This window comes from Xiphophorus hellerii, chromosome 19, assembly GCF_003331165.1.
Source record: "Xiphophorus hellerii strain 12219 chromosome 19, Xiphophorus_hellerii-4.1, whole genome shotgun sequence".
In the NCBI taxonomy this organism is placed as follows: domain Eukaryota; kingdom Metazoa; phylum Chordata; class Actinopteri; order Cyprinodontiformes; family Poeciliidae; genus Xiphophorus; species Xiphophorus hellerii.
In genome coordinates this window covers 27512689-27539045 of record NC_045690.1, presented here as the reverse complement: position 1 = coordinate 27539045, position 26357 = coordinate 27512689, and the positions used below count along the sequence as shown (strand labels likewise).

The 26357-nt window shown below is 38.2% G+C and overlaps 1 protein-coding gene across 3 annotated transcripts in view; it reads left to right on the top strand.

The window, feature by feature from the left end:
* akap6 (A kinase (PRKA) anchor protein 6) overlaps positions 1–26357 on the top strand; it is a 179291-nt gene that overhangs the window by 86599 nt on the left and 66335 nt on the right. For all 3 annotated transcript variants that reach the window (XM_032548280.1, XM_032548279.1, XM_032548278.1), the window contains exon 14: positions 16861–16976. In XM_032548280.1, coding sequence (XP_032404171.1) covers positions 16861–16976 — 116 coding nt within the window. The remainder of the gene's footprint in view (positions 1–16860; positions 16977–26357) is intronic.

Below are 26357 nucleotides of genomic sequence, written 5' to 3'. Positions count from 1 at the left end.
CCAAAGAATTGATTATCCTTTGTTTAATTCAAACATCATCGTTTGAGTATTTATTAGCCATCAGAACTTGGACTTTAGATAATTTAGAAGGCTATTAACAAGCAGAGATGTTATAAAGAGGACAGGTATTGAACTAACGTCAGCAAGCTGTGTGGTTTAATTAGCCCAATATTGTAGCTTTGCATTCAGTAAACTAGTGTTTAGTGAATATGTTGTCTCTACCATTCAAGATACAACTATAACTTCAATGGATATATAGAAACATCCAAAGAAATATTTCACATTTACTCAGACATAACAACATGCACCATAGACTAGGATAGAGGCTACACCAGTTTGGATTTGAGGTGTGGGGTCAGTGGGGTCAGTGGGGATACCCTCATGGTGAGGGAACTGAACCTTTGGTGTGGTGAAGTCTGTGGTGACGTTTCCCACTGTGGTGGGTTCCTGGTTGAACCTGCCACAGTGGGAAAAGATTGTTCTCCTCCACCTTCTCCCTGAGCTACTATTGCTGTCTAAAGGAATGTTGGGGCAGAGTTGGGGCCTAAGTTATTCAGTATTCACATAAATGATCTGTGCTATCTAACTCAAAAAATTTAAATTGTTTTATTTCAGATCACACACATTTTTGTTGCAGACTATATGGGTCAGTTGCTTGATGATGTGACTGAAACTATGACCAAAAAATCTGAGGCATGAGCACAATGGTAACAGAATTTACACATATCTGTGCAGCTTGGCTTAACTCTCAATCAAATTATCAGAAAAGTAACGAGGCACAATGAAATCTAAGGTAGATACAGGACAGCGTGATTATTAGATCCATTAGGCTATGTTTTTAATCTTGATCATAAGAGTAAACAGTTTTAGCCAAAGACTGGAAGCTCCTGTTGGTTGTCCAACTTCCAGTTGGTTGACTGAAAGCTCTGGTTCACACTTTCCTTTTAGTGACTTGAACAGCCTAGTAAACTAGCAGTCAGTATCCAGCTCTGATTTATTTTCTAAGCTAAGACTGAACCTGGTCATTCAGCCTCACTTGATAAAGAAGCTTCAATGGGAGTTTAGATGATATTAGGAAATTTAGTAAAGATCAATTTCAAATCTATTCTGGGTTCAACAAAGATTGCAGGGTGAAAAGGCAAACATTGAGAGCTTTAGACAAAAAAAAAGTAATTTATATTCACATCAGAGCTTTGACTTTGGCTTCCAAATAGATATTTTTATACATCCTCATGACAAACCACTCAAATCCAGGCTATATGTCAGTTCATTCAAGTTGATTCAAACAATACTAATTCAACACAATGTCATCTTGAAACACTTTACAAGACAAACCGGTCAAGTTTATGTTCACTCTGACTCACACTGATCCAATCTACTGTATTCATCTGCTCAGGTTCAGATTCACTAGCAAAAGGTCCAATCCTGATCAATACAACACAGTCAACTTTAGGAATATTCAGAAAGAGCCTTGTCCAGTGGGCAACTGCGATATATTTCTCTGACATTAATCACACTGAGTGTAGGATTAGGATTCCCACATGCTTCAAGAATTTTGAATCTTGTGAAGAAAAAATTATATTTTTTAGTTTAATATTCTGTAAAATTTCTGTAAATTCTGTAAATGGAAGTAATTTTAGACATAAGAATTACATTTCTGTACCATTATATTTATACTTTAGTTATTAGAAATGAGTAAAAACTGACAATGATATATTTTCTCTAAAACATTATACAACTAGTTGACAAATGGCCAATCATCAATTAATATATAATAATTGTATTTACAAATATTAAAAGCTGCCACAGTCAGGCTAGGTTTAAAAGTTGGTGGGATGAGAGTTTTCAAGTAGTTTTGTTTGGATAACAAACCAGTTCTTGACCTGAACCTTTTGCATTATGCTGCTGCTGCTGTGATATGCCTGAGCAAACAGGTGCACCAGCATTTCTAATATGTTTTTCTAACGTTGTATTCATATTCAAACAAGTTTGAGCATTGCTCAAAAGCATGACTGCTTTTTTTCATGAGTTAATTCCTTCAGGAAGACTTCTTTCTCAATGCACTGCGGTAAATATTAAGATCTCTCAGCATCAACAGTCTTACCACATTATCCTTATCATTATGTTGTATTCATTATTTTAACTTTGATGGTCTATTGCGAATGAATACAAGTTAATAACAACGTCTAATTCAGTTTATTCTCAGGATGTTCACAAGAAGCAGTTAGTCATGTCATAAACAGACAAAAGAACTACATTTTAAATTCCAGTTCTTTTCTTCTTATTTTTTTTGACTAGTTGAGATTTTCATTTAATCCTAAGAATAAAGTTAATGAATCAGTTAAAGCATGTGCTTTCTGAAATGTTTTGGGGTTTGGGGAAAGTTTTTGCTCTTCTCTTAAAGAATTAAATTAGTTGTTTGCTAATAATCCCACCCACTCATCCCAGATATTACATCGCTTGGCTTTGCTAACCATCTTATTTATTACACACTATATGGAAAACAATCCAGGTCTTGTTTTCATTCTTGCTCTTTTAAAGGCATTAAGAAAATATTTCAATCTGAATTACGGTAAGCAAGTTCAAATCTGTACTTAGTTTTGAAATTCAATTTTTCAATTGAATTAAAGGGATTTAAACAATATCTCAATCAAACTGAAAACCATCCAGCCAAACCAAATTAACTGATTAATGCAAGAGTGTTAATTTGTCCAAGGAAAAGAATATTATCTGGGTATGAGGAATTATCCAAGAGACAATGGAACTTCGTGCTTACAATATTATTTTCTTTGCTCAAAAGTGCTATTCTCTATACTTGTTTATCATTATATCAATGAATTACACAAAATTGACTTTAATTACCTGTACCGTAATTTACCTCCAGAATTTTGATTTCCTCTCCCACCTGACACATAAATAAAAGCCACATCTAATTTGCTTATTCTGAGCCCCATAGTGATGGATTTGAGAACGCTCTAAATTGGTTTAAGGTAACTTTATTATGAAGGCATCTACTGGATTTTTAATGGTCTGAACTGAGCTCGGCACCAGGGGAAGTCTTTTTGTTGTGTTAACAGAAATTGGAAGTCTACTAATTAATTTTTGCTACATGTCTCACTGTTTGAATCCATGAAATCAGATCGTCAGTCTGTAATTATATGATAATCATTGAAAAGTTTGAGAATGAGTAGATGTAGATAACTACATTTTCTTTTTTTTCATTGATTGTTTGGTTCCTTTTTTCTTTTTCTCTGCTGACAGTACAAAAGTGAGTATTGTTAAGTCAAGGGTTATTATAAACTATTTTTACCAAGAAAACTATGACTACCAAGTGTCAAAAATAAGATAAAAATGATAGGCTGTGGTTTCATGGTTCCTCTAGCTCTATGTTTTCAGTAGTAGTTTTCGTTTTTGCCTGGCAATAATGCAGCCCTTAGTTGTAGAGCTCCATGATATTTGAAAATGCGATGGATGATAATAGTGGGAAATATTGCGGTGATGATGTCAGGTGCAATAAAACTGTTTTCTTTTTTCCTGTCTTTCTATTCTGTTACTGTGGAATATCATCTCTGTTTCACTGAGCTGTTAGCGTGTCATTACAGTCATGAGACTGTCATACATACAGCAATAGTCTTTATTGTGAGGCGTTGTGGGACTTGACTGACTGCTACTGGAGATCCTTCCTGCCCACAGCATTACCATCCAAAACGATTCTTTGAAGATATGCGTTATGACAATATTTAGTTTCCCTTTGGGATAAATAACATATTTTTGAATTGAATTAAAGGGATTGCTGTGTCTGATAAAAGCAAGGCACTCTTTTTTTCAGTTCTCTTCTGTCAGTTCTGGTGCTAAAAGCTGATGGATGAAGGCAGATTTTGAACAGTTGTGTTCCCTTTCCTTTTCACTTCCCACTCTTAGATTAAAGTAGATATTACAATTCGAAACTGTGACAAAAAGTTCCTCTTTTCAGACTTCTGAGACACTGGTAAACTCCATTCTAGATATTAGAGAGGTCAAAAATATTTTGAATGTTCATGATTTAAAACTGAAACATTTAGTCAGAGGTTTATAGAATGTAATTACCTGCTATGTTCTTTAACTTTCATATTTGTTTGTTTTTGTTCTGTTAATTATTAGTGAATAGGCATTAGTTTGACAAATACTAAATGTGATTGTTTATTCTACTAATTAATAACTTTCTGATTATTTATTCACTTGAAGTGTCACCTTAAATGTTGATTAATCCTTCAAAATAAAAAGAAAACTTCTTTATATTCTTTAAATGTTTAAGGAGGTAATATTGCATATACTATAAGCACACAATGCCATTTTTAGAGCTTAATATAGCAGCTATGTTGCCTTCAGATAAAATGTAATATATTAAAAGAATTTTGACTCTGCAATTTGACTTCTTGAAGTTCCTCTGTCTCTTTAAGAAGCTCCTGCTCTTTCTGATGCTTTGCCTTCAGAGCATTGGAACAATGATCACAACAGTGCTCCTCCATTGTTCCATTTACAGCTCTTCTTAACCCTCTGATGCGTAAGTGGGTCCTTTTTGACCCTGTGAGGTCATAATTATTTTGCAAGATCTTTGTAATGAAAAGTTTTCATCAATTCATATTCTAGGTATTTCTAAAAAACATGTTACTGATGTCACACAATTCAAATTTTTAATTTACCTTTTATACATTTTAAGAAATGGCATGTTTTATATCACTACCCCTTTCTTCCGTGAGTGGGTCCAAAATGACCCGCATTCATTTCCTATGGAATTTAATGGGAATCTTTGTTTCTTACCAACTGTGTCTGTAAGGAACACATTTTTTTGTGAACCATACACACTGAATTCTAAGTCTCACCCCTGAATAATAATATTTTACAAAGCAAGAACTCTTGCATATAAGTATTATCTTTATTTTTTACCTTAGAAATGTGTGTGTGTGTGTGTGTGTGTGTCGATCATCAGTGCTGTGACAGTGTTATTGTCACTAATCAATCTATTAGCCTTCTTTGAAATTAGCTAACACTAGTTATCTAACCAACTAGCTAACATTACCGCCAATACTTTATTGTACATGTGTATTATTTGTGTGTGCATGTCGGGGTGTCGCTGTGTGTGTCTGACACCCTGGATGGGAAAACCAAAAGAGAAAATGTGTTGAATGACATGCAGAACCTGTTGATCAATGTGTTCAAGGTACTTTCTTTGATCATTTCAATAAATAAAATAAAAATTCATAGCTATATAAATAAATGAATAAATGTAAATGAGCCGGAAAAAAATAGAGTGCCTTCTCCGGGTCTGGGAGGATGTCCTGCCCAAAGTGGAGCAGGAGATCGACAGACAGATTGGCGCAGCGTCTGCAGGGAAGCGGGCGCTGTACCAGTCTGTCGAGGTGAAGAGAGAGCTGAGCTGAAAAGCGGAGCTCTTGATTTACCGGTTGACCTACTTTCCTATCCTCATCTATGGTCATTAGCTTTGGGTCATGTCCGAAAGAACGAGGTGATGGAAAGAAGCGGCCAAAATTAGTTTTCCCTGTAGGGCTCTCCCTAGGATGAGAAGCTCAGATATCCAGGAGGGACTCAGAGTAGAGCCGCTGCTCCTTCATGTCGAGAGGAGCCAGTTGAGGTGGCTCGGGCATCTGGTTAAGGATGCCTCCTAAACGCCTCTCTGGTGAGGTGTTCCGGACACGTCCCACCTGGAGGAAGCCCATGGGAAGACCCAGGACAAGCTGGAGGGACTATGTTTCTCAGCTGGCCTGGGAACACCTTGGTATTTCCCCAGAGGAGATCGAACAAATGGCTGGGGAGAGGGAAGTCTGGGTCTCCCTACTTAGGCTGTTACCCATGTGAACAGGATAAACGGAAGAAGATGGATGGATGGATGGATGGATGGATAAATGCACACACATACTGTACATACACACCCATGCATGATACACGTAGCATAATAGAATACAGATAGTAATGTTAGCTAGCTTGGTTAGCTAGCTAGTTTCAAGAAACGTGCTGTTTCGCACCCCTCCCCCATGCCCACACGCACGTCCACCCCCACACATAATGGATGTTGACATTGCCCATTATTGACATTTCATCATTGCTGTTGTAAAATTGCTGTTGCAATTATTAATAAAGAGTTATAATAATTAATAATTCTTAAATTATTGTAATTTAATAATTATCAGTAAAATAATTATTTTGTTTTAAGAATGTTCTACAAATTGTTCTAAAAATGTTTAAAAAACTGAAAAATGAAAATATTTCAAACATGAAATAACTCTTGTGTGAAATAAAACACAGTAGAAAGTATTATACAAAACATTATTTTGAATCAAAATGATAACAGTAGCAAAAAAACACATTGATTGTAACCCTGGTCAAAAAAGACCCACTCAAGGAGGACTGTATAGTCAGTCACTCACACATCAGAGGGTTAATAGCGTTTCACTGAGAAGTAGTTCTTGATAAGATCAACAGACACTCAGTTCCTCCAGGTGTTTGCTAAGGGCTGCTCTGTGAGGTGGAGGCTCAGCTGCAGACTACAGCTTTCAGGAGGAACTTTGTGGAAATAGGCAGAGCTTTGTGAGAGCAAGTGTTTAGACACCCCCAACTGGTTACCAGGGGAGAGTCAAGGATTCCTCAAACATGTATGAATAAATCAATAAAGCAACCCTCCGTCTCTGTTTTTGATGATGGAATAACATTGTGTTAAGCTCAAAAAAGTCGATTTCCCATGCCTCCCCTATCCACTGTATTAGCAGTCGCTCAATGAAAAGATGAAATTCATCCTTCAGGATGACATGTGATAGAACTAGACACAAGGAAACTTTCAAATTTACATAAATACAAGTTGGGACCATCCATCTGCCATCTTAAAAAGAACACATATTGCCTTGCTGTGTCTATGTACTGTAGGTTTGCATGCAAGGCCTGCAGACTGCTTCCAATTTGCTGATCTGGTGGAAGAGAGGAAAAGAAGAGAGTGGAGTTTTCTTTTTTGTCAGTCAGATTAAAAACTTAATTATGTTTTTAAATGATATTATAATTCAATATGGAGGAAAGCTCCAATGGATTGGCACCAAAATAATTAATCACACATCAAAAAACCAAGTGATATCTTTCTGCCTCGGCCAGCAGAAAACAAAGTTGGCAGACATGCTAGCTCAGTTGAACATTTATTTCACTTTACTGTTTTCTTTTCTCAGACCAGCCCAATACACAAAACAGACTTTCAACTGCAATACATTAAGAATAACTCTCAGATGTAAATAATTATTAGGATGTGTTTTAATATTAATTGTAGTCTATATGATCTCCAGTTATGCTTGCCTAACATTATCATTGTTGCTTGATAGTGTACATCAAACCAGCAGCTCATTCTCTGAAGAAAAAATTCTCTGCGATTTTGTTTAATGATGCAATCTTCAACACTTATTCACAATCTGCAAACAATCTCAATTCATTGACACATAATGAATGTTGTGTCAGGAATTTGGGTTGTTTGAGCTATTATGGGTTTTTCATTATTTCTGTTCCTTAGTTTCTTATTATCATTAGATCAGTCTTGTTTCTGTTTTTGTTTTACTTCAGTCCTTTCTTAGTGATTCTAGTTTATGTTCTTGAGTCTAGTCATTCTAGATTACTCTAGCTTTTTTTTTTAGTGTTAGATTATTTTCTAGTCTCTTGTGTACTCTCCCTTGCCCTCTGTGCCACTTTCTCTCTCCCCTCACACCTGCAAGGACTCAAGTCCTTTGTTCCAATATTCACTGTCTCAGTACTTAAGCACTTTTGTTGCTCTCCCTCCTTGCTTGTTCCTCCTGTTCAATCCCATTAGGTCCTGTTCCCCTGGTCACACATTGTTTTTGTTTGTTTGAATCTTATGGTTTTTGGTGGCCAAATGAAGCCTCGCGAAGCTTTGCAGCCCTCTGCTTTACCCTAAAGTTCACTACTCAATGCTCATTCATTACTCATCTGCTGCTGAAACTGTGATGGCCATGTCTCTCAAATTAATCATACTTCAGAAAAATTTGTATATGCAATATTGCCACAAGGCTTTTTCAAACACATGCTTAGCAACAGTAAAGTAACAGAAACCTATTTAACTGCCATCTTTTTTTAGTTGTTAAAATTATTTACACCTAAATCATCTGCTATATTTTGACTATTGTATTATATTTTATGTCATAGACTAATTTGACAATATTGACATTTAATGCTTTAGCTTGTTGGGACAGACATAAAACAAAAATTCTTCAAAGTTCTCTTTTTTCAGTTTTCCAGCTGGTTATCATTTATATTCAGGTGTACATGCAGAATTTTACTCTTCCTACAGCTTTAAATTTGTCTCTGTTGTGTGAGACTGATATGTCTTTACTAATTAAGCTACAAATGAAAATGGAAACTTCCAGAAGGCGAGTATTTGCAGAGACTGAAGGGTTCATTATTTTAGAAACTTATTGTGAGCAGTCATCTCAAAGTATTCTCAGATGAGAGAGGTTTTTTTTCTTATTTTGTTGGCCTCATTTTGGCAAATGCTAATTAAGCCCCCTTAACCCTGACCCCTGGAAAATACAATGGAAAAACAGCACGTGGGTGTTCCGCTGCAGGTTAAGGGGCTAAAAATCCTCTCCTCAGATTCTACTATCTCTGATGTGTGATCAAACTACCTACAACAACCCACAAATCAGCACAGGTCATATTTTAGATGTTACTGTTTTATTTGGAAAACACACATGCAAATTGAAGCAGCGACAATGAGATGCATTGGTTGTCGGTTTTCAGCAACATGACACAAGCATAGAAGCAGGACTTTGTCTGACAGTCCCTCTTTTGCTCCACACACGCCTTTAAGTCTAGCTGATCTCCCATCACTATTTTTTGTTCTCCTCTGGCTCCCTGTGCTTTTTTATTCTTACTTTTGCATTAAGTCTTCAAATCCTTTTACCGCCTCAGCCTCTCTGCATCCCTTCTTCGTCAACACAACATATCATGTTGTTAGTGACTGAATTGAAACTTAGAATTTAGATTACTATGTACAGTGGTTTTAAACAATGATTTAGTGAAAACGGTTGTGGTTTTACTTTTAAATGCTGTGCTTCATCCAGCTATATGGATCCTGATATAAACCAACAGTGTTACACTATTTACACATCTAAATGACGGCAAAAAGTTATATATATATATAATTTTTTTTACAAAAGTGTTGCACTTCGAGCCTCACTTGACTCACTTTAGTTTTGGCTTGTGATAAGTTTGGTGTTATATAGATCACATGGGCTGCGTTTCTTTTGTAGGGAATGAGTACAAATAGCAAAACTAAGAACACGGTGTCAGGATGTTCAGCACCACAAGCTGTATATTTGTTACACAGAGAAGAGGTTTATTAATTGTCCAACTGTAGTGTGACAGTATTGGGTACCTTGCTGTTAAGTTTGTTCATACTGTCAACAAACAACGTTAAATTAATTTCCAAATGCCTGCAAGTCTTCTAATGGTTTGTAATTTGTTTTCAGTAACAGATGCCAGTATTTGTTTTGCTTTGCAGGGATCAACAAATTTAATCAAATTCTGAATTAATGTCTTTAGGTTGAAACCTTTTTCTTGTGAAATCAGTAATTAAATGTATTAAAATATGGTAAATTGTCTTTTAGCATTCAAAACAGTACATGTATTGCTTTTAAACTTTTAAATTAGCATAATTCATGTTTGGATGCATCGGAGAAGTTGAATACAAACTAATTTGAAGCTCATGTTGCTTTCCCTGTGTTCTGTCTCTTCCTTTCCTTTAAGTAGGTTTTTAAGCGGTTTGGTTGCTGAAACAGAGATGGACATAGAGGAGAAGAGATGTGTAAAGGAAGGAAGAGAGGGAGATGATAGAGGCAGTCGATATTTCTAGCATTATAATTAAGACCTCTCTGTGGAATAAATCCATATAATTATCAGTAAATGAAATACAAGGTCACTCTACCTGACAGAAAGATAGGCAGAAGATGAAATGGGGAAACATGCAGGGGAGAACAACAGGAATGCAGCATGTTTAGCTGTGTGGATGCTACTGACATTGTATTAGAACCCTGCATATGCTTCCTGAACTACACATTACGACGTCTCCCATTAAGAACCAGCATATGAGGCTTTCTGCTAAAAACATAACAATGAGAAGAACTCCAACCAGAATCCTGATTGATATTCACATCATTCTTTGGTGTTGTGTCAAAACTGGTCAACACAACATTTTGGCATTTTTCCTCCGCCCCCCAAAAAACACTATCAAGAAAATAATATAGTTTTTGTGGGTGATAAAAAAAAAAACCCTCAAAGCTACTCCTCCAAGTTAAGGTTTTGTCCTCCCACAAGATCATTTTTTATATATGGTAAAAATAAATGTTTTTATTATCTGATTCAAAATGCCATTAGAAAATGTAGTTTTGATTTATTTACCTTTGTCCCAACTTATCCAAATTTTAGATGTGTTAATTTTACTTGTTGCTCTTCATTTATATATTTTATTCAGTGAAAAGAAGACCTGGAATAAGGTTTTTATTCCATCACCTCTGTGAGCAGCAGTATTACAGTAGTTATGTTGACAGTAATTTAAGTGGACAGATTTTGGTTGTTCTGATTTTTAAAACTTTAATGTGCTGTAGACAAAAGAACAGCCCACATTGTCATCCTGCAGTGTTGTATTTTACACCCAGTTCTAAGCTCTTTCCTGTCTGGCATTTTTTGACTCTCTAAGGTGGGTCTGGTTTGTGCTGAAACTGTTTGGCATGCAGTGAATCCCAGCGCTGGGACAGATCGCTCCCATTAGAGCAGCCAACTAGCATTAGTCACTGTTCTAATTAACATGCAAGCTAATTATGAAATAATCAACTTAAAAAAAAATCTAATTTTCATGAGACAGTGTAACAGATTACATCCAGGAGGTATTGTACCATCATTCCAAAGTGGAATTATTATACAATTGCAATGAAACAAAAAACTGAATGAATATCTGTTGTTGACATTTATTCATTTCAAAATGAAATCTAACATCTTCTCTTCTGACGTACAAATCATCTCCGCTCCTCTAGAAGCATTCTGTCATCTCATCTTCACACTCACTGATCTATTAGTTAGGAATGTGGTTACACTAAACACTGTTTGTTGTGCTTTTGTAGGAGTCAAGTTAGGCTATGAATAATTATTATAATTGCTTATGGCAATTATTCATAAGGCTAGTAATTTTGATCAAAGACAGCATACTCTTGTTATAGATAAAATAGGCAAAAAAGTTCAGTGTGTTATTATCTATCAATACCTGCCTGATGAGGCTTCGGTTTTTACAGTAATAGATGAAAGCTTAAGTGCAGTTTAATCTTTCAGTTTCACTGTTCCAGGAAAACTGCTTATCCTCCGTCGTTAGAGACCATGCTAACCATCATGAGCATTCCTGACAGGCTGTGCTGTGGTCAACCAGCTGTAGCATAGCAGAGAGAAAGGAGAAGATTCTGAGCAGCGTGTACACCAGCATGACTGACAGCACTGAGTCCCCACTCCAGGCTCTGATTGGTTGTTTGTGACAGACCTGTGTATGTGTGCTGATGACAGCAGGATCATAGAGGAAGAAAGAGGGGTTAAATTGTTTTCACAGATTATCTGACTCATATGTCACGAAGCAACCAACGAATAGATTAAAAGGTTTTGTCAATGAGGTCATGTTGCTCTAAAACTCACGCAACAATTAGTTTAGATAAACTGATGAGCTTGTTATGTTTTCCAAACAACATTTAGAAACAGAAATCAATAACCCTTCTGAAATGTTTTTCTTAATCTCTGTAGCAGTTCTTGTATTGATAATTTAATAATTTGGTGTAGTAAAATGGCAGAATGGTTTGTTTTGCTGATTTTTTGTTGTTGTTTTCCTATATTGTCTTCCATGGTGAAAATATTCATTGAATCACTTCAGATGTCAATTTGCACTGTGAGCTCCCACAGTGTGTGTTCATGTGTATAAACACACACTGTGTGCGTGGGGGTGTGTGTGCGTGTGTAAATCTAAGTGTTCAACCAGTGTAATGCTGCTGTCTCATATCCATTATTGATCCTGTATCATTACCCACTGCTTTGTTCCGTCAAGACAAAACCACCCACTTACTGAAATCTTTCACCTTAGATAATAGTCTAAGACAAATATACAGATACTTTTATGCATACATGCCATATATGAGGTTATTTAATATGTGAAGTTAAGGCCCAGGGCATGAACACAGCAGAGTGATGGCTGAATCGTGTGTCTGTGGACAGAACAGAGACTCATTCTGATCAGTGCTTCTGATCTTTCATCACCTTCTGTAATCATTAGATCTACAGGAAGGCGAGGAAATACCAGCAGTAAACAGGATGACCTTGTCTTACCACATGGAGAGGGAGGGTGGTAGTGCCCCCAACTACCACTACAGAGAGGTAGTGGAGGGGCAGTAGAATGCATCACATAACTGCAAACAATGCTAATTACATAATACTTAAGATTAAGTCATACATTTTGATAAATTATGATAGGCTAGAAATGAAATGCATACGTTCAATTTTAACAATATCATAGTATTATCTTCGTCCGTCCATCGATTATTCTCACTATTAATCGAGTAATCAAATAAGAAATTTGATCAAATAAAATACTGGTAAATTCGGCCAGGTCAGCAATATCAATATGTCGGCCTAATTTGTCATATTTATATATCCCTAACAGTTACTTGTCTATAGTTTAAAATATTAACAATTGCTCATGTTAACCTGGACAAAACCATGCAAAAATCTGAAATTATATTCAATCTAATAATAAAGCAACATGTAGATCATGAACAACTGCTACTAACAGAATTACCCTTTAATTGAGCTTTCCTGTCATTTAGGTAAAGAAATGCTCTTTACATTATGTTTTGTTCAATGACACTCAAATAACTAGTGGAGTTCAGACTACAGCAATAATAAGTATTAGTAAAGACATTTTTTCTGTTATACAGTCCGTTACAGACCGGCTGTGATCAGGTCATTGCACCTCAGAGGACGGGAAGGAAAACTACAGCAAGCCGACTTGTCTGCAGATATAAGACTGTAGTTGGAATCTACACACTTAGCTTCCTGTTAATGTTATGCTAATGCCGTGCTGCTCTCTAGCTTAGTGATTAATACATCTGTGGTATATTTATTGCAGTGTTTTTATCTATTTTAACCTGAGAAGAAGAATGTGTGTTTTGGGTTGTGCCGACTGGTTGGATGGTGCTACTACTCAGGTCTCAGTCTTTGCACTGCTGTGTGATTGGCAGCTTTAGCCCCAGGAAAACCCCAGGAGACACACACACTGACAAGTAAACACACCCAAACAACAGGAAAAACAAGCACAAACACCTGCACATTCATTAGAGATCAAGCCACACTCTCCCTGAAGAAGATCAACAGACATTTTCTCCACATAGGTTTTACACATGAAGAAATAGCAGGAGAACACACAAACATCTGGGCCTCACCTCAGGAGATACGGGGTTCTGAAGGTTTCTAGAGATGCTGGATAAATTGGCTCTGACATGTAAACAAAAAACCCTAAAATGTCTTGATTCAGCACATCTAAGAGCAGCACATTTCTTGCAGCCTTCACATCCAGAACCGCTTGGCGGATGTGTGTGTCGGCGTGTGTATGGGAGTGTGCATCAGGGGAAGCCCTCCTCATTCATCAAGTGAGGCAGATTCTTATCGATTTGTGTGTCTATTAGCAGCCCTACAGATGCAATTGAAAACCCAGGACTCAGCCATTAAGTCTGACAACAAAATCCACTTGTACATAAATATACGAGACCCATCTGTTATGTTTTTTTGAGTAATGGACATACAGAAAATAATTTCCAATCTCTATAGTATTTACTCCAGCTGTAAACACACACTTTAACACAGATGGATATTTATGCCAAAATTCATTTATAGAAATAAACCATGCAGATGTTTGCAGTTTATTTTTTGAAAAAATACCATTTGCTCATTATTAAAATCTGAACTTTTTCTATAAATGTTCTTTTAATTTTTCAATATATGGTTTTTCATACCTCTGGGCAAAAAGGGTTTGAACATCAGAGTGACTAAAAATACGCAGCTAAAGTGGTGAAGAAATGGTTGGTTGACCAAAATAATATTTTGAAGTGAGCTAATCCCCAGTGGAGCCTGATAGAGAATCTCTGGCAGAGGTGGACGGATCAATTCAAATAATATTGATACTAAGTTGATATCAGTATTAGATTGATGCTAAGGTTATAAAATTAGCACTTTAGTTTCCAATTTCCTATTGAAATTTTATTTTATTTTTGTACTGTAGTTTCTAAATTTGACCATAAAAAATTATTTGCTTTGATATTTTCTAATGTGTGATTTTAGATGAATGCATGTTTTCTCTCAAACGTTATAATATTTTGCACTGTTTATTTAGAAAACCATTCACACCAATTTGCTGTGTTTTATATTGTTCATATGTTATTAAAGTATTTTGTAGACACCTTTAAACTTTGTCCAAATTCTGTCCTGTATTTTAAGAAAATAATTCAAAGGAAAAACAATACAAATAATTGAAGGGCAGAAGTTTGATGGTACCATAGTTACATACCACAATAACAGTATGTATTGGTATCGGTATTGGCGATATTGGCCCTGTATTTACTTGGTATTCCACACCTGTGATCTCTGGAGGGAGCTAAAGAGTAGAGTGATTGGAGAGAAGCTTTCCAGCCTCAAGGACTTGGAGTTTATCACCAAAAATAAACCATCAAAATATAAGTGGAAACATTCAAAAAGCTTTTTATGACCGACTTTTGCATTAATAATTAAGAAGGGATAATTAACAAGCTGTTTTTATTGACATGTAAAACAATTTGTAAACATAGTTTAATTTGTGTATAGCAACACATTAGCACATAAAAACTGTTGATTCAACTGATCTAGAACCTGACTCATCGACCAGGCAGGCAGCAAACAGCCTGCCAATGCAAACCAAGATGGACGTGCAGGACAGTAATGAAGGAAGATGAGGAGACATTAGGTAGAGTGAGAGTCTATTTTTTCTTCTGATAGCTTCCAGTTAGCTTTGTTTGTGCAACAGCAATGCATATGCAAACAAAGCATGCTCTCATTTGGACACATCTTAACAGTGATCCAGACAGCGGTGTTGATTGTGTATGGCCTGCTTGTTTATTAGCCCTTTGATTGAGCATCTCTGCCTGCCACAGATTGGATGACCTTTCCAGATCCTTCTGTCGAGTCTGCTAAGTAGATCGGATGGTAAACGCAACTCCATGCGCCAATACTTTATTCAGATTGTTACTGAAAGAGGAAAAAGCAGTGTGTCGGCGTGTGTGTGTGTGTGTGTTTGCCTCACTATTTGTACACACTCAGCCTTCCTTCATTGGTTCAATTGAAGCCTCATCTCCATATAGTTTGTATGCAATTACATCTGAGCCGCGTGCTGAGTGCCTCTATATGATTGTGTTTAGAAACGACTCGCTGTGATGTGTGTGTTCATGTGTCTGCAGCAATTCGTGGTCAATTTGTGAGCTTGTGTGACTTTATGCGAACATTTGTGCTAGCCTGATGGAAGTTTGTGTGTGAGCGGCTGCTTGTGTTAGAACAAAGCTGTTTATGATAAATGCAGGTGCGAGAGTAATTTGTGATGACAAGATTTGTATTTGTGGATTCAGAGTACATTACACATCTATAATAAACATGTAGCATATGGATGGTGTGTGGCTGAGTGTGTGAGATACAACGTTTTGTCACTAGAGACGAGACAGCAGGGTGAGACTGGAGTGTTTCTCTAGTGGGCTGCTGGCCACTTGCAGGGCTTTAAAGGACACAACACACGCATACCCACCCACACACACACCCACACACACCCACACACACACCGGATTCTCACAGCAAACAGCTAATCACACCTGGCAGGGGGGTGTGTTCATCCACCTCTCTCTGTTCCTCCAAAGGAGACATGGCTTGTTTGAATTGTTACTTTGATTCTGAGCCTCTGGTCATGTCATAATCGCCTCCACTCTAAAATGTTGTATCTACATTCCTCTAAAGTTTTTGATTAGGTCATCTTTCAGGGTATTAGAAAAGTTCTTCATTGAATCTACACAGTCCTGCATGGACTCTCCAGTTAGCGGCCTGAGGACACCATGCTTTGCCAGCAGATTTTAGATTGTTTTCTCATTCAGTCACTTTTCCGCTCTGATGTTCTGGTTACTGATAAGTCATGGATACGATAAAGTAACTTTAAAACTGTATTTGAATTCCCAGCCTCCAGTGATGCAGTGATATAAACAGATTAGTAGGCAAGTATTTGTTCGTCTTCAGACACTTGTCAATTGATATTGGCATAGAACTAATTCATTATTTTTATTTTATTTGTCTTTTGTGTTTCTGTCTTAACTATTCTTATCAATTATTTTATTGTTCTTTTTGTGTATCATGCGGGTGCAACTTATTTACTAAGTGCTACTTAAGTGATGTTGACATTGAAATCTCTGCCACATTTTTCTACATGTGTTTATTCTTTACAACTAGAAGAAACATGTTGGTGAAGTTAAGATTACTTTCTGTCAGGCTTATGAGTCATTTTGGTCTTAAACATAAGATTGTGTCCACTTTGATTATTCCACAACTGAGAAAGATATATTTAGTTTGAAAGAAGATACATTTAGCTTTTCGTCAAGCTGTTTTGTTTTAGGTTTTATTTAAAAATGAATTAGCAGGTTCAGTCATAATGATGCCAGGTTAATAAAGAGAATGTTGGTGGATACATATTTTGTGGGTTTTCATAAAGTTTTGTCCTGTGTTCTTCAGGTGGAGCGGAACTCAACTGAATGCAACATCCAGCAAGTTGCCCTTGAGACGATGTCAGTTAGGCTGAAGGGACTCCACTACCCATCATCCTCCAGGAGGTACAACAGGAGCAGCAGGCAAGCACAGAAGATCCTTTCTGTCAAATTAATTTCTTTTCTCTGTATACATGCAAAAGAAAGAATACAGCTTCTTTACTTTGTATATATGTAATATGATATGTACATATCTTCAAAAGCAGCTGTCACACCCGGTCTCTCTGATGATCAGTTATATATATACACTGCCTGGCCAAAAAAAAAGTCGCCACCTGGATTTAAGTAAGCAAATAGGCGATTATCTTTCAGCTGGCAACAAGTTATTTAACCCCAGCTGATGCAATGAGTAACTCCTCATTTCTTAAACAACCATGGCAAAAGACACATCCTGTGGTCGTGGAAAAGACGTTAGTCTGTTTAAGAAGGGTCAAATCATTGGCATGCATCAAGCAGAGAAAACATCTAAGGAGATTGCAGAAACTACTAGAATTGGGTTAAGAACTGTCCAACGCATCATTAAAAACTGGAAGGATGGTGGGGAACCATCGTCTTCCAGGAAGAAATGTGGTCGGAAAAAAATCCTGAATGATTGTGGTCGGTGATTACTTAAACGTTTGGTCAAATCAAATCGAAGAAAAACAACAGCAGAACTCAGGAGTATGTTTAATTGTGAACACAAAAGCATTTCCACACGCACAATGCGAAGGGAACTCAAGGGGTTGGGATTGAACAGCTGTGTAGCCGTAAGAAAACCTCTAATCAGTAAGGCTAACCAGAAAAAAAGGCTTCAGTTTGCTAGGAAGCATAAAGAATGGACTCTGGAGGAATGGAAGAGGGTCATGTGGTCTGATGAGTCCAGATTTACTCTGTTCCAGAGTGATGGGCGCATCAGGGTAAGAAGAGAGGCAGGTGAAGTGATGCACCCATCATGCCTAGTGCCTACTGTACAAGCCTGTGGGGGCAGTGCTATGATCTGGGGTTGCTGCAGTTGGTCAGGTCTAGGTTCAGCAACATTGTGTGCCCAAAGAATGAGGTCAGCTGACTACCTGAATATACTGAATGACCAGGTTATTCCATCAATGGATTTTGTCTTCCCAAATGGAACGGGCATATTCCAAGATGACAATGCCAGGATTCATCGGGCTCACATTGTGAAAGAGTGGTTCAGGGAGCATGAGACATCTTTTTCACACATGGATTGGCCACCACAGAGTCCAGACCTTAACCCCATTGAGAATCTTTGGGATGTGCTGGAGAAGGCTTTGTGCAGTGGTCAGACTCTCCCATCATCAATACAAGATCTTGGTGAAAGATTAATGCAACACTGGATGGAAATAAATCTTGTGACACTGCAGAAGCTTATTGAAACAATGCCACAGCGAATGCGGGCTGTAATCAAAGCTAAAGGCGGTCCAACAAAATATTAGAGAGTGTGACCATTTTTTGGTGGCGACTTTTTTTTTGGCCAGGCAGTGTATATACAGTACAGACCAAAAGTTTGGACACACCTTCTCATTGAATTCAATGAGAAAGTGTGTCCAAACCTTTGGTCTAAATAAACAGTGTTTTTACAAAGAACAAAAGGTTGATTTAATGCAGATATGTATTGTATCAATTCACTAACTGATCATCAGAGAGACAGAGTGTGACAGCTGCTTTTGAAGATATGTTTAAACAGTTTATGTCCAACATGTGTGGAGTCTGCAGATAGTTCAGTAGACTGTGCCATAGACATGTACGCACCCTGATTGTCCATTACAGCTTGGAAGATGACTATGAATGGGACAGACTGAATAATAAACTTTTCGTTTTGAGTTGCTGCAGGTAGTACAGTGTCTGCTGGGCCTTCTTCTGAACAATTAAATAAAGTGTTCATCTAAAAAGGTTGCTGCTCCTTCAGCAGACTCATTTATACTGGTTGTTGGAGAGCTTGAATGTCCATAGCGAGGCTTTAATATCAACTTAAGGTCTATCTACTGGCCATCAGTGAGCAGTACCCTCACTAACACTCTTGTCATAGTCATTTTACAGTATTCAGAATGTCAAATTGTAGTTTCATGTTTCCTCTGTTTTTTAATGGACATTATCTGAATACTGTAATGGGAGACATTTAAATTTTTTATATGTTTAAAAAATAAGAAAAAATTAATTTACCAATATTTGCTTTTGTCTATAATGAAAGAAGACAAATGATATCAGTAACATCATAAACATATAGTTGAATGCAGTCACCCAGTCACACACACGCATGCGCACGCCCACCCCCACCCCCACACACACACTCCAGGCATGTAATGCGGTGTGTCCAGGCTGAGCTCGTCTTCGGTCACGCTGCCTGTTGGCCTTTTATCCTCCGGCTCTGTGGAGCTTCCCTGGTGGTTATCATTCACTGGCAGGGCGACATGTACATGCACACATTAATATAAAAGGGAAATATGAGCCAAGTTCTGCGTATGCAAATAACAAATGAAGCTTAATTTGCCGCCTGTGAGTGTGAAGCATTATGTTTAGCATATGTTGTTTGCGTTGTCACAGGGACTCAGTTGGTGTGTGTGTTAGAATAAAACATCCCATTTTCATACAAAAGGATTGTTTTATGTTTTGACATAAAAAGCTAATGCAGAAAAAACAAACTACAAATACGAAGTTTCTTTTTCAGGTCAGATGACAAAGCAATAGGTTACTCTTAAGAAGAGAAAATGGTTGTTTTATAAAAATGCTTTCAGCATTAAGTGTGTTTTTGATTAAGAGATTTGTGCACAATTTGTGAAAAATAAATGTATTTGCATGACAGGATGAATGAATAAATAATGAATGTATGATGTTCCCTGAAAGTTTATGAATATCCTTGTGGACTGAATGTAATACCCATGAAGAGTATCCTACAAACTCTCATAAATCTGGCTGAATCATTCAGTGAAGGGCCATAGCTGCCAATATGACTCATTCAACCTTTCTATCTATGACTTTATGCTTACCTCCTGGACTTTCCCTTTCTGAACATGTTCCTCTACTTTCTTATTCACCTCATTCTGCCCGTTTCCTTTCTATCTTTATGTTTTTCCATTTCTTCTTTTGTCCTCTTCCAGTGTCCCTTTTTCCCTTTTACATTCCCTTATTTCTGTATCCATTCTTTCCTTTTATTTATTCTCTCGATTTTCATTCATTTTCGCCTCTTTAAATTTTTATATTCAGTCAAACTCTTTCTGCTTTTCTTTCTGCTCTCCAATTTCTTCTCTATTGTTTGCCACTGTTTGTGTTTGTTGCTTCTGTCCTGTATATTCTTTTGCTCAAGGTTCTCATCTTCTACTTGTCTCTCTTTTCTGTTTTTCTTCATATATATATATATATATATATATATATATAGAGCTCATATCTGTTATATATATACATATATAACTTGGGTTCCAACAGATAACCCAGGATCATCAAAAATGATCTGCAAATCGATCTCATCGATCTGCAAAAAGCAGAGATGTGATCCTAAGGCCACCAAATCGGATCCCCTCAACACCTTGACTGCGCCTAGAAATTCTGTCCATGAAAATAATGAACAGAATCGGTGACAAAAGGCAGCTCTGGCGGAGTCCAACTCTCACCGGAAATGAGCCCAACTTACTGCTGGCAATGTGGACCAGACTCTGACACCGGTCATACAGGGACCTGACAGCCCGTATCAAAGGGCCCGGTACCCCATACTCCCGGAGAACCCCCCACGGCCCTCCCCGAGAGACACGGTCGAACGCCTTCTCCAAGTCCACAAAACACATGTAGACAGGTTGGGTGAACTCCAATGCACCTTCCATGACCCTGCTGAGGGTGTAGAGCTGGTCCAGTGTTCCACGACCAGGACGAAAACCACTCTGCTCTTCCTGAATCTGAGGTTCGACTATCCGATGGAGCCTCCTCTCCAGGATCCCTGAATAGACCTTGCCAGGGAGGCTTAAGAGTGTGACCCCCCTGTAATTGGAGCACACCCTCCTGTCCCCCTTTTTTGAACATGGGGACCACCATCCCAGTCTGCCAATCCAGGAGAACTGCCCCCGATGTCCATGCGACATTGCAAAGTTGTGTCAGCCAGCACAACCATACAATATCCAGACCCTTAAGGAACCCAGGGTGAATCTCATTCACCCCTGGGGCCCTGCCACTGAGGAGCTTTTTAACCACCTCTGCAACCTCGTCTCCAGAGGTCAGCCCGGTCTCGGAGAGCCCAACCCAGAGTCCCCAGGCTCAGGTTCCTCAATGGAAGGCATGTTGGTTGGATTGAGGAGGTCTTCGAAGTATTCTGCCCACTGGCCAACCAACAACGTCCTGAGTTGAGGTCAGCAGCACACCCTCCCCACTATAAACAGTGTTGGTGCTGTGCTGCTTCCCCCTCCTGAGACCCCGGATGGTGGACCAGAATCGCCTCAAAGCCGTGCGGAAGTCTTTCTCCATGGCCTCTCCAAACTCCTCCCATGCCCGTGTTTTTGCCTTAGCAACCACCCGAGCCACATGCCAGTACCCATCATCTGCTTCTGGAGTCCCACAGGCCAAAAAGGCCCGATAGGACTCCTTCTTCAGCCTGACGGCATCCCTCACCGAAGGTGTCTGCCAACTGGTTCGAGGGTTGCCGCCGCGACAGGCACCGACAACCTTGCGGCCACAGCTCTGATAAGCCGCCTCGACAATGGAGGCATGGAATATGGTCCACTCAGACTCAATGTCCCCCACCTCCCCTGGAATGTGTTCAAAGTTCTGCCGGAGGTGGGAGTTAAAGCTCCGTCTCACAGTGGACTCCGTCAGACGTTCCCAGCAGACCCTCACAACATGTTTGGGTCTGTCAGGTCTGACCGGCATCCTCCCCCACCAATTTACAAGTGGTGGGGGAAAACACAGTTGCAAACAGGAGGTTGTCCACTAACAGAAAACCTCCCAGGTTTTCCTTTACATTTTCTGACTATCTTAAGTTGCACTTTTGTTTTAAAAAAATATATTTTCCTTTATTCTGTAACTCTGTTGTTCATAAAGGACACACTTTAAAGCACAACGTTTTGTAAAATACAATAAAGAAAATTACTTAAAATGCATTTTCAATATTTTAAAAACTCCGTGTGTCTGTTGTACATAAGTCTTAAGATATTTATACATTTCCAAGCCATATAGCAGATTTTATTGTAACTAGGGCTGATTGAGATTGTCATGGCAGACATGAATAATAGATTCCTAGAATTCAAATCTCCTCAGGTGACTGAATGTCAGAATAGCTCTCCATAGCACTCCTACACACTCCACCAGCACGGTATGACAGAAAAAGAAGCTGACACTTCAAACACTTTGTAACCATCCCAGCACCGAACGCAGTGCCACAGTGGCACCACGTCGCGCCTTCCTCTCAGATTTGTCTGTTTTTTCGTCTTCAACCCCATGAGATATCCTGTTTTACAAAGCATTTAGTTAACATTAGTGTGTGAACAAGACAAAAACGATGGAGAGGAAAGGAGGGGGAGTGGAAAACTGACAAATGACAAGAGAAAACAATCTGTGCAAGTGTTGTATCTGCTTTATCTTCCTGAGTCAGTAAAGGGCCGCTCTGCTCGCTGCATAATGAGAAACGCCGCCTCAAGGGAAGGAAGCAGTGCTTGCTTGCTGTGCTTCATCTTTTCTGTGTAGCTCTTATTTTATTAGGATGTAGAGAACATGAAATGTGTAAAGCTGCACGAAGGTGTTGGAGGAGCAGGCAGGGAGGACGTGGGAGGAGCAGGAGTTGGATGAGAGGGAGGGGATGCAGTTCAATGTACCTGAGAGGAAAGGAAAAAAGGTAGAGTTTGGAGACAGAATGGAAGAAGAAGTTCAAACTTTCATAGAGCCGCTCCTCAAAATGTCAGTTTTACAGCTAACTTAAGCAAGCAAGATTTCTGTGATATGTATTCTAAAAAAAAAAGAAATGTTTTTGTTTTAAGGAAAATCTGGAGAATCCTTTTTTTTTTTTGTCAAAGAACCATAAATATTTTAGAAAGAAATAACTTTTTAAGGACCTTAGGGGGTAGCAAGCTACATTAGCTTGCTATAAAGTTCCAGTCTACAGGAGTAACAGCGTCCAGTTATTATTATGTAATATTAGTGAGACATTGCTTTGCCAAAATGGATAATACACTGCCTGGCCTAAAAAAAAGTCGCCACTAAAAAATGGTCACACTCTCTAATATTTTGTTGGACCGCCTTTAGCTTTGATTACAGTCCGCATTCACTGTGGCATTGTTTCAATAAGCTTCTGCAGTGTCACAAGATTTATTTCCATCCAGTGTTGCATTAATCTTTCACCAAGATCTTGTATTGATGATGGGAGAGTCTGACCACTGCACAAAGCCTTCTCCAGCACATCCCAAAGATTCTCAATGGGGTTAAGGTCTGGACTCTGTGGTGGCCAATCCATGTGTGAAAAAGATGTCTCATGCTCCCTGAACCACTCTTTCACAATGTGAGCCCGATGAATCCTGGCATTGTCATCTTGGAATATGCCCGTTCCATTTGGGAAGACAAAATCCATTGATGGAATAACCTGGTCATTCAGTATATTCAGGTAGTCAGCTGACCTCATTCTTTGGGCACACAATGTTGCTGAACCTAGACCTGACCAACTGCAGCAACCCCAGATCATAGCACTGCCCCCACAGGCTTGTACAGTAGGCACTAGGCATGATGGGTGCATCACTTCACCTGCCTCTCTTCTTACCCTGATGCGCCCATCACTCTGGAACAGGGTAAATCTGGACTCATCAGACCACATGACCCTCTTCCATTCCTCCAGAGTCCAATCTTTATGCTCCCTAGCAAACTGAAGCCTTTTTTTCTGGTTAGCCTTACTGATTAGAGGTTTTCTTACGGCTACACAGCTGTTCAATCCCAACCCCTTGAGTTCCCTTCGCATTGTGCGTGTGGAAATGCTTTTGTGTTCACAATTAAACATACTCCTGAGTTCTGCTGTTGTTTTTCTTCGATTTGATTTGACCAAACGTTTAAGTAATCACCGACCACAATCATTCAGGATTTTTTTCCGACCACATTTCTTCCTGGAAGATGATGGTTCCCCACCATCCTTCCAGTTTTTAATGATGCGTTGGACAGTTCTTAACCCAATTCTAGTAGTTTCTGCAATCTCCTTAGATGTTTTCTCTGCTTGATGCATGCCAATGATTTGACCCTTCTTAAACAGACTAACGTCTTTTCCACGACCACAGGATGTGTCTTTTGCCATGGTTGTTTAAGAAATGAGGAGTTACTCATTGCATCAGCTGGGGTTAAATAACTTGTTGCCAGCTGAAAGATAATCGCCTATGCAGTACTTATCCAATAGGAGGCTTGTACCTATTTGCTTAGTTATATCCAGGTGGCGCCTTTTTTTTGGCCAGGCAGTGTATATCTTTGATAATTAGAGAAATGGCACATGTGAAGTTCTTTGTTTTTCATGCTATGAGTTGCCCCTTTGATGAGGAGCTCTTTATTTTACAGGGATATACAGTATATATTCTTATTGTGGGATAATTGTTCTTTGTATTAACAGTATATCCCATTAAATATTTAAGACATTTCCAGCAGTATTTCTGACATCCACTTTCATTTCAAGATAAGGATTCTTACGTCTCCATTTCTCCCAAGATGAAAATTTCAAAGAGTGAAAGAGTGAATCGGTTTTTTAACATGGTTACTCTCTTCAATGTAGGCTCTGTGCTTTATTTGAATAAATAAAAAAACACACAACATGCACATATATCCTTTAGTATGGTGTGTATCTTTGTGTATAATTTAAATGACCATGGTTAACTGCCATGACCAAAATTGCCAAGGTCAGATTTATAAGCTGCTACTTATTCCACACTCTTTGAACACTGCGATGCAGCTAATATACAGCTTTTTACCAAAAGGTTTCAAAAGGCTGGCCTGCTGCGTGATGAACAGAAGCGCACGAGCTCTGGAGCAAAATAAAAATGACATTGAGAGTGACAACAACAGTGTGTGTGAGGCTGAAGGTTTTTGGTGGTGATAGCAGACAGGTGGAAGATACCATCAATTACTTTCTCTAGTAGTCTACTAGTTTTTTTTCCTTCTCTTACAATAGCCGTGTTGTAGGCACTGTTCAGAGAAAAAAAAATTACGGTACGTATTTGTGTTACCGAAATATATTACATTAAAAGTTAAAGAAACCTTTCTGTGTAAATATCTCATGTTACAACATGGAATATTTGGACACACGTGGCTTACAGAGAAGAAAGGCTTAAATATGCAAACTTTGAAAGCTTGAAGTTAATCTGTTGCTGAAACTGTTTGCTGTACAATTGTTTCTTAAAGGAGCAGTATTGTGTAAAATGTAATTCTAATGTTATTCTCTCATCAAAATCTCATCAAAATCATACCTTTGAATGTTGCTTTACTTCTTTCATGCATGTTTGAGGAATACTTTAGTCTTCCATGGCAAACATTCTGGGTGCAAGAATTGTCACCAGGCGCTGCCTTTTTCCACAAAGCTCCGCCTCGGAGCTACTGTTTCTTTAAATATGATGCTATAAATACATCAGCTTGTTCAGCCTATTAGAAATGTTTATGTCAATGTATCTAATGTTCTAATTGTCTAATAGGACAAACAAATTGTCTAATAGGACTGTGGAAAAAAAAAAAATCCAGGAAAGACCTTTGAATTTTTCCATCTAAAATAATCTGAAATTGTTGAATGCCCCTTCATAAAGTTTCCATTACAATACCTACTAATTGTACATGATTATTTAAATAACTGCCATACTGACAGGACACAGTTGATTGTGTTTTTAAAAGTTGGACATGATAAATCACATAGAAACTTTAGTATTGCTAAGAGTGGAGCAAAATGAAGATTTTTATTTTTATTTTTCAGCAGTGTGACAGAGAAAGTAGCATTTTGATTTAAGTTCTCTCTTGTCTGTATTCACAACTAATTTAATGTTAGTAGTTTTAATTGTAATTAGTGTATTATATAACATTGTCCTTTGAGAAAATCCAGATTTTTTGATTTCTTTTAGAGCGATCAATAGATTTAGTTTTTTAATTCTCAGTTGACATCAACTTTGTTGCCTTAGAATGTGTGTGTTTGCGTGTGTGTACGTGTGTACATCCGTTGTGATGAGGCTGTTTGTGACTTGATTGCTGAAGAAAGTATCCCTTAGTGTGCAATTGTCTTAAATTGTGTGCATGCTTGCATGTGTGTGAGTGTGCATGTCGTCATGAAAATGCTTTAGGCCCGACAGATTGTCAAAGTGTCGGTTGTGGTGACAAGAGAACTCCAAACAATTTCACTGCTAATGTTGAGAAACGTGTTGGTGATCCCCGCTGAGACTGAAAAACAGAGAATATATAAATAATAAACACACACCTTAACAAAATGGCTGACAGTAATCTGTGTGTTTGAGCAATCGGCCCCTGTTCCAGGAGCATAAATATTAGATGTGA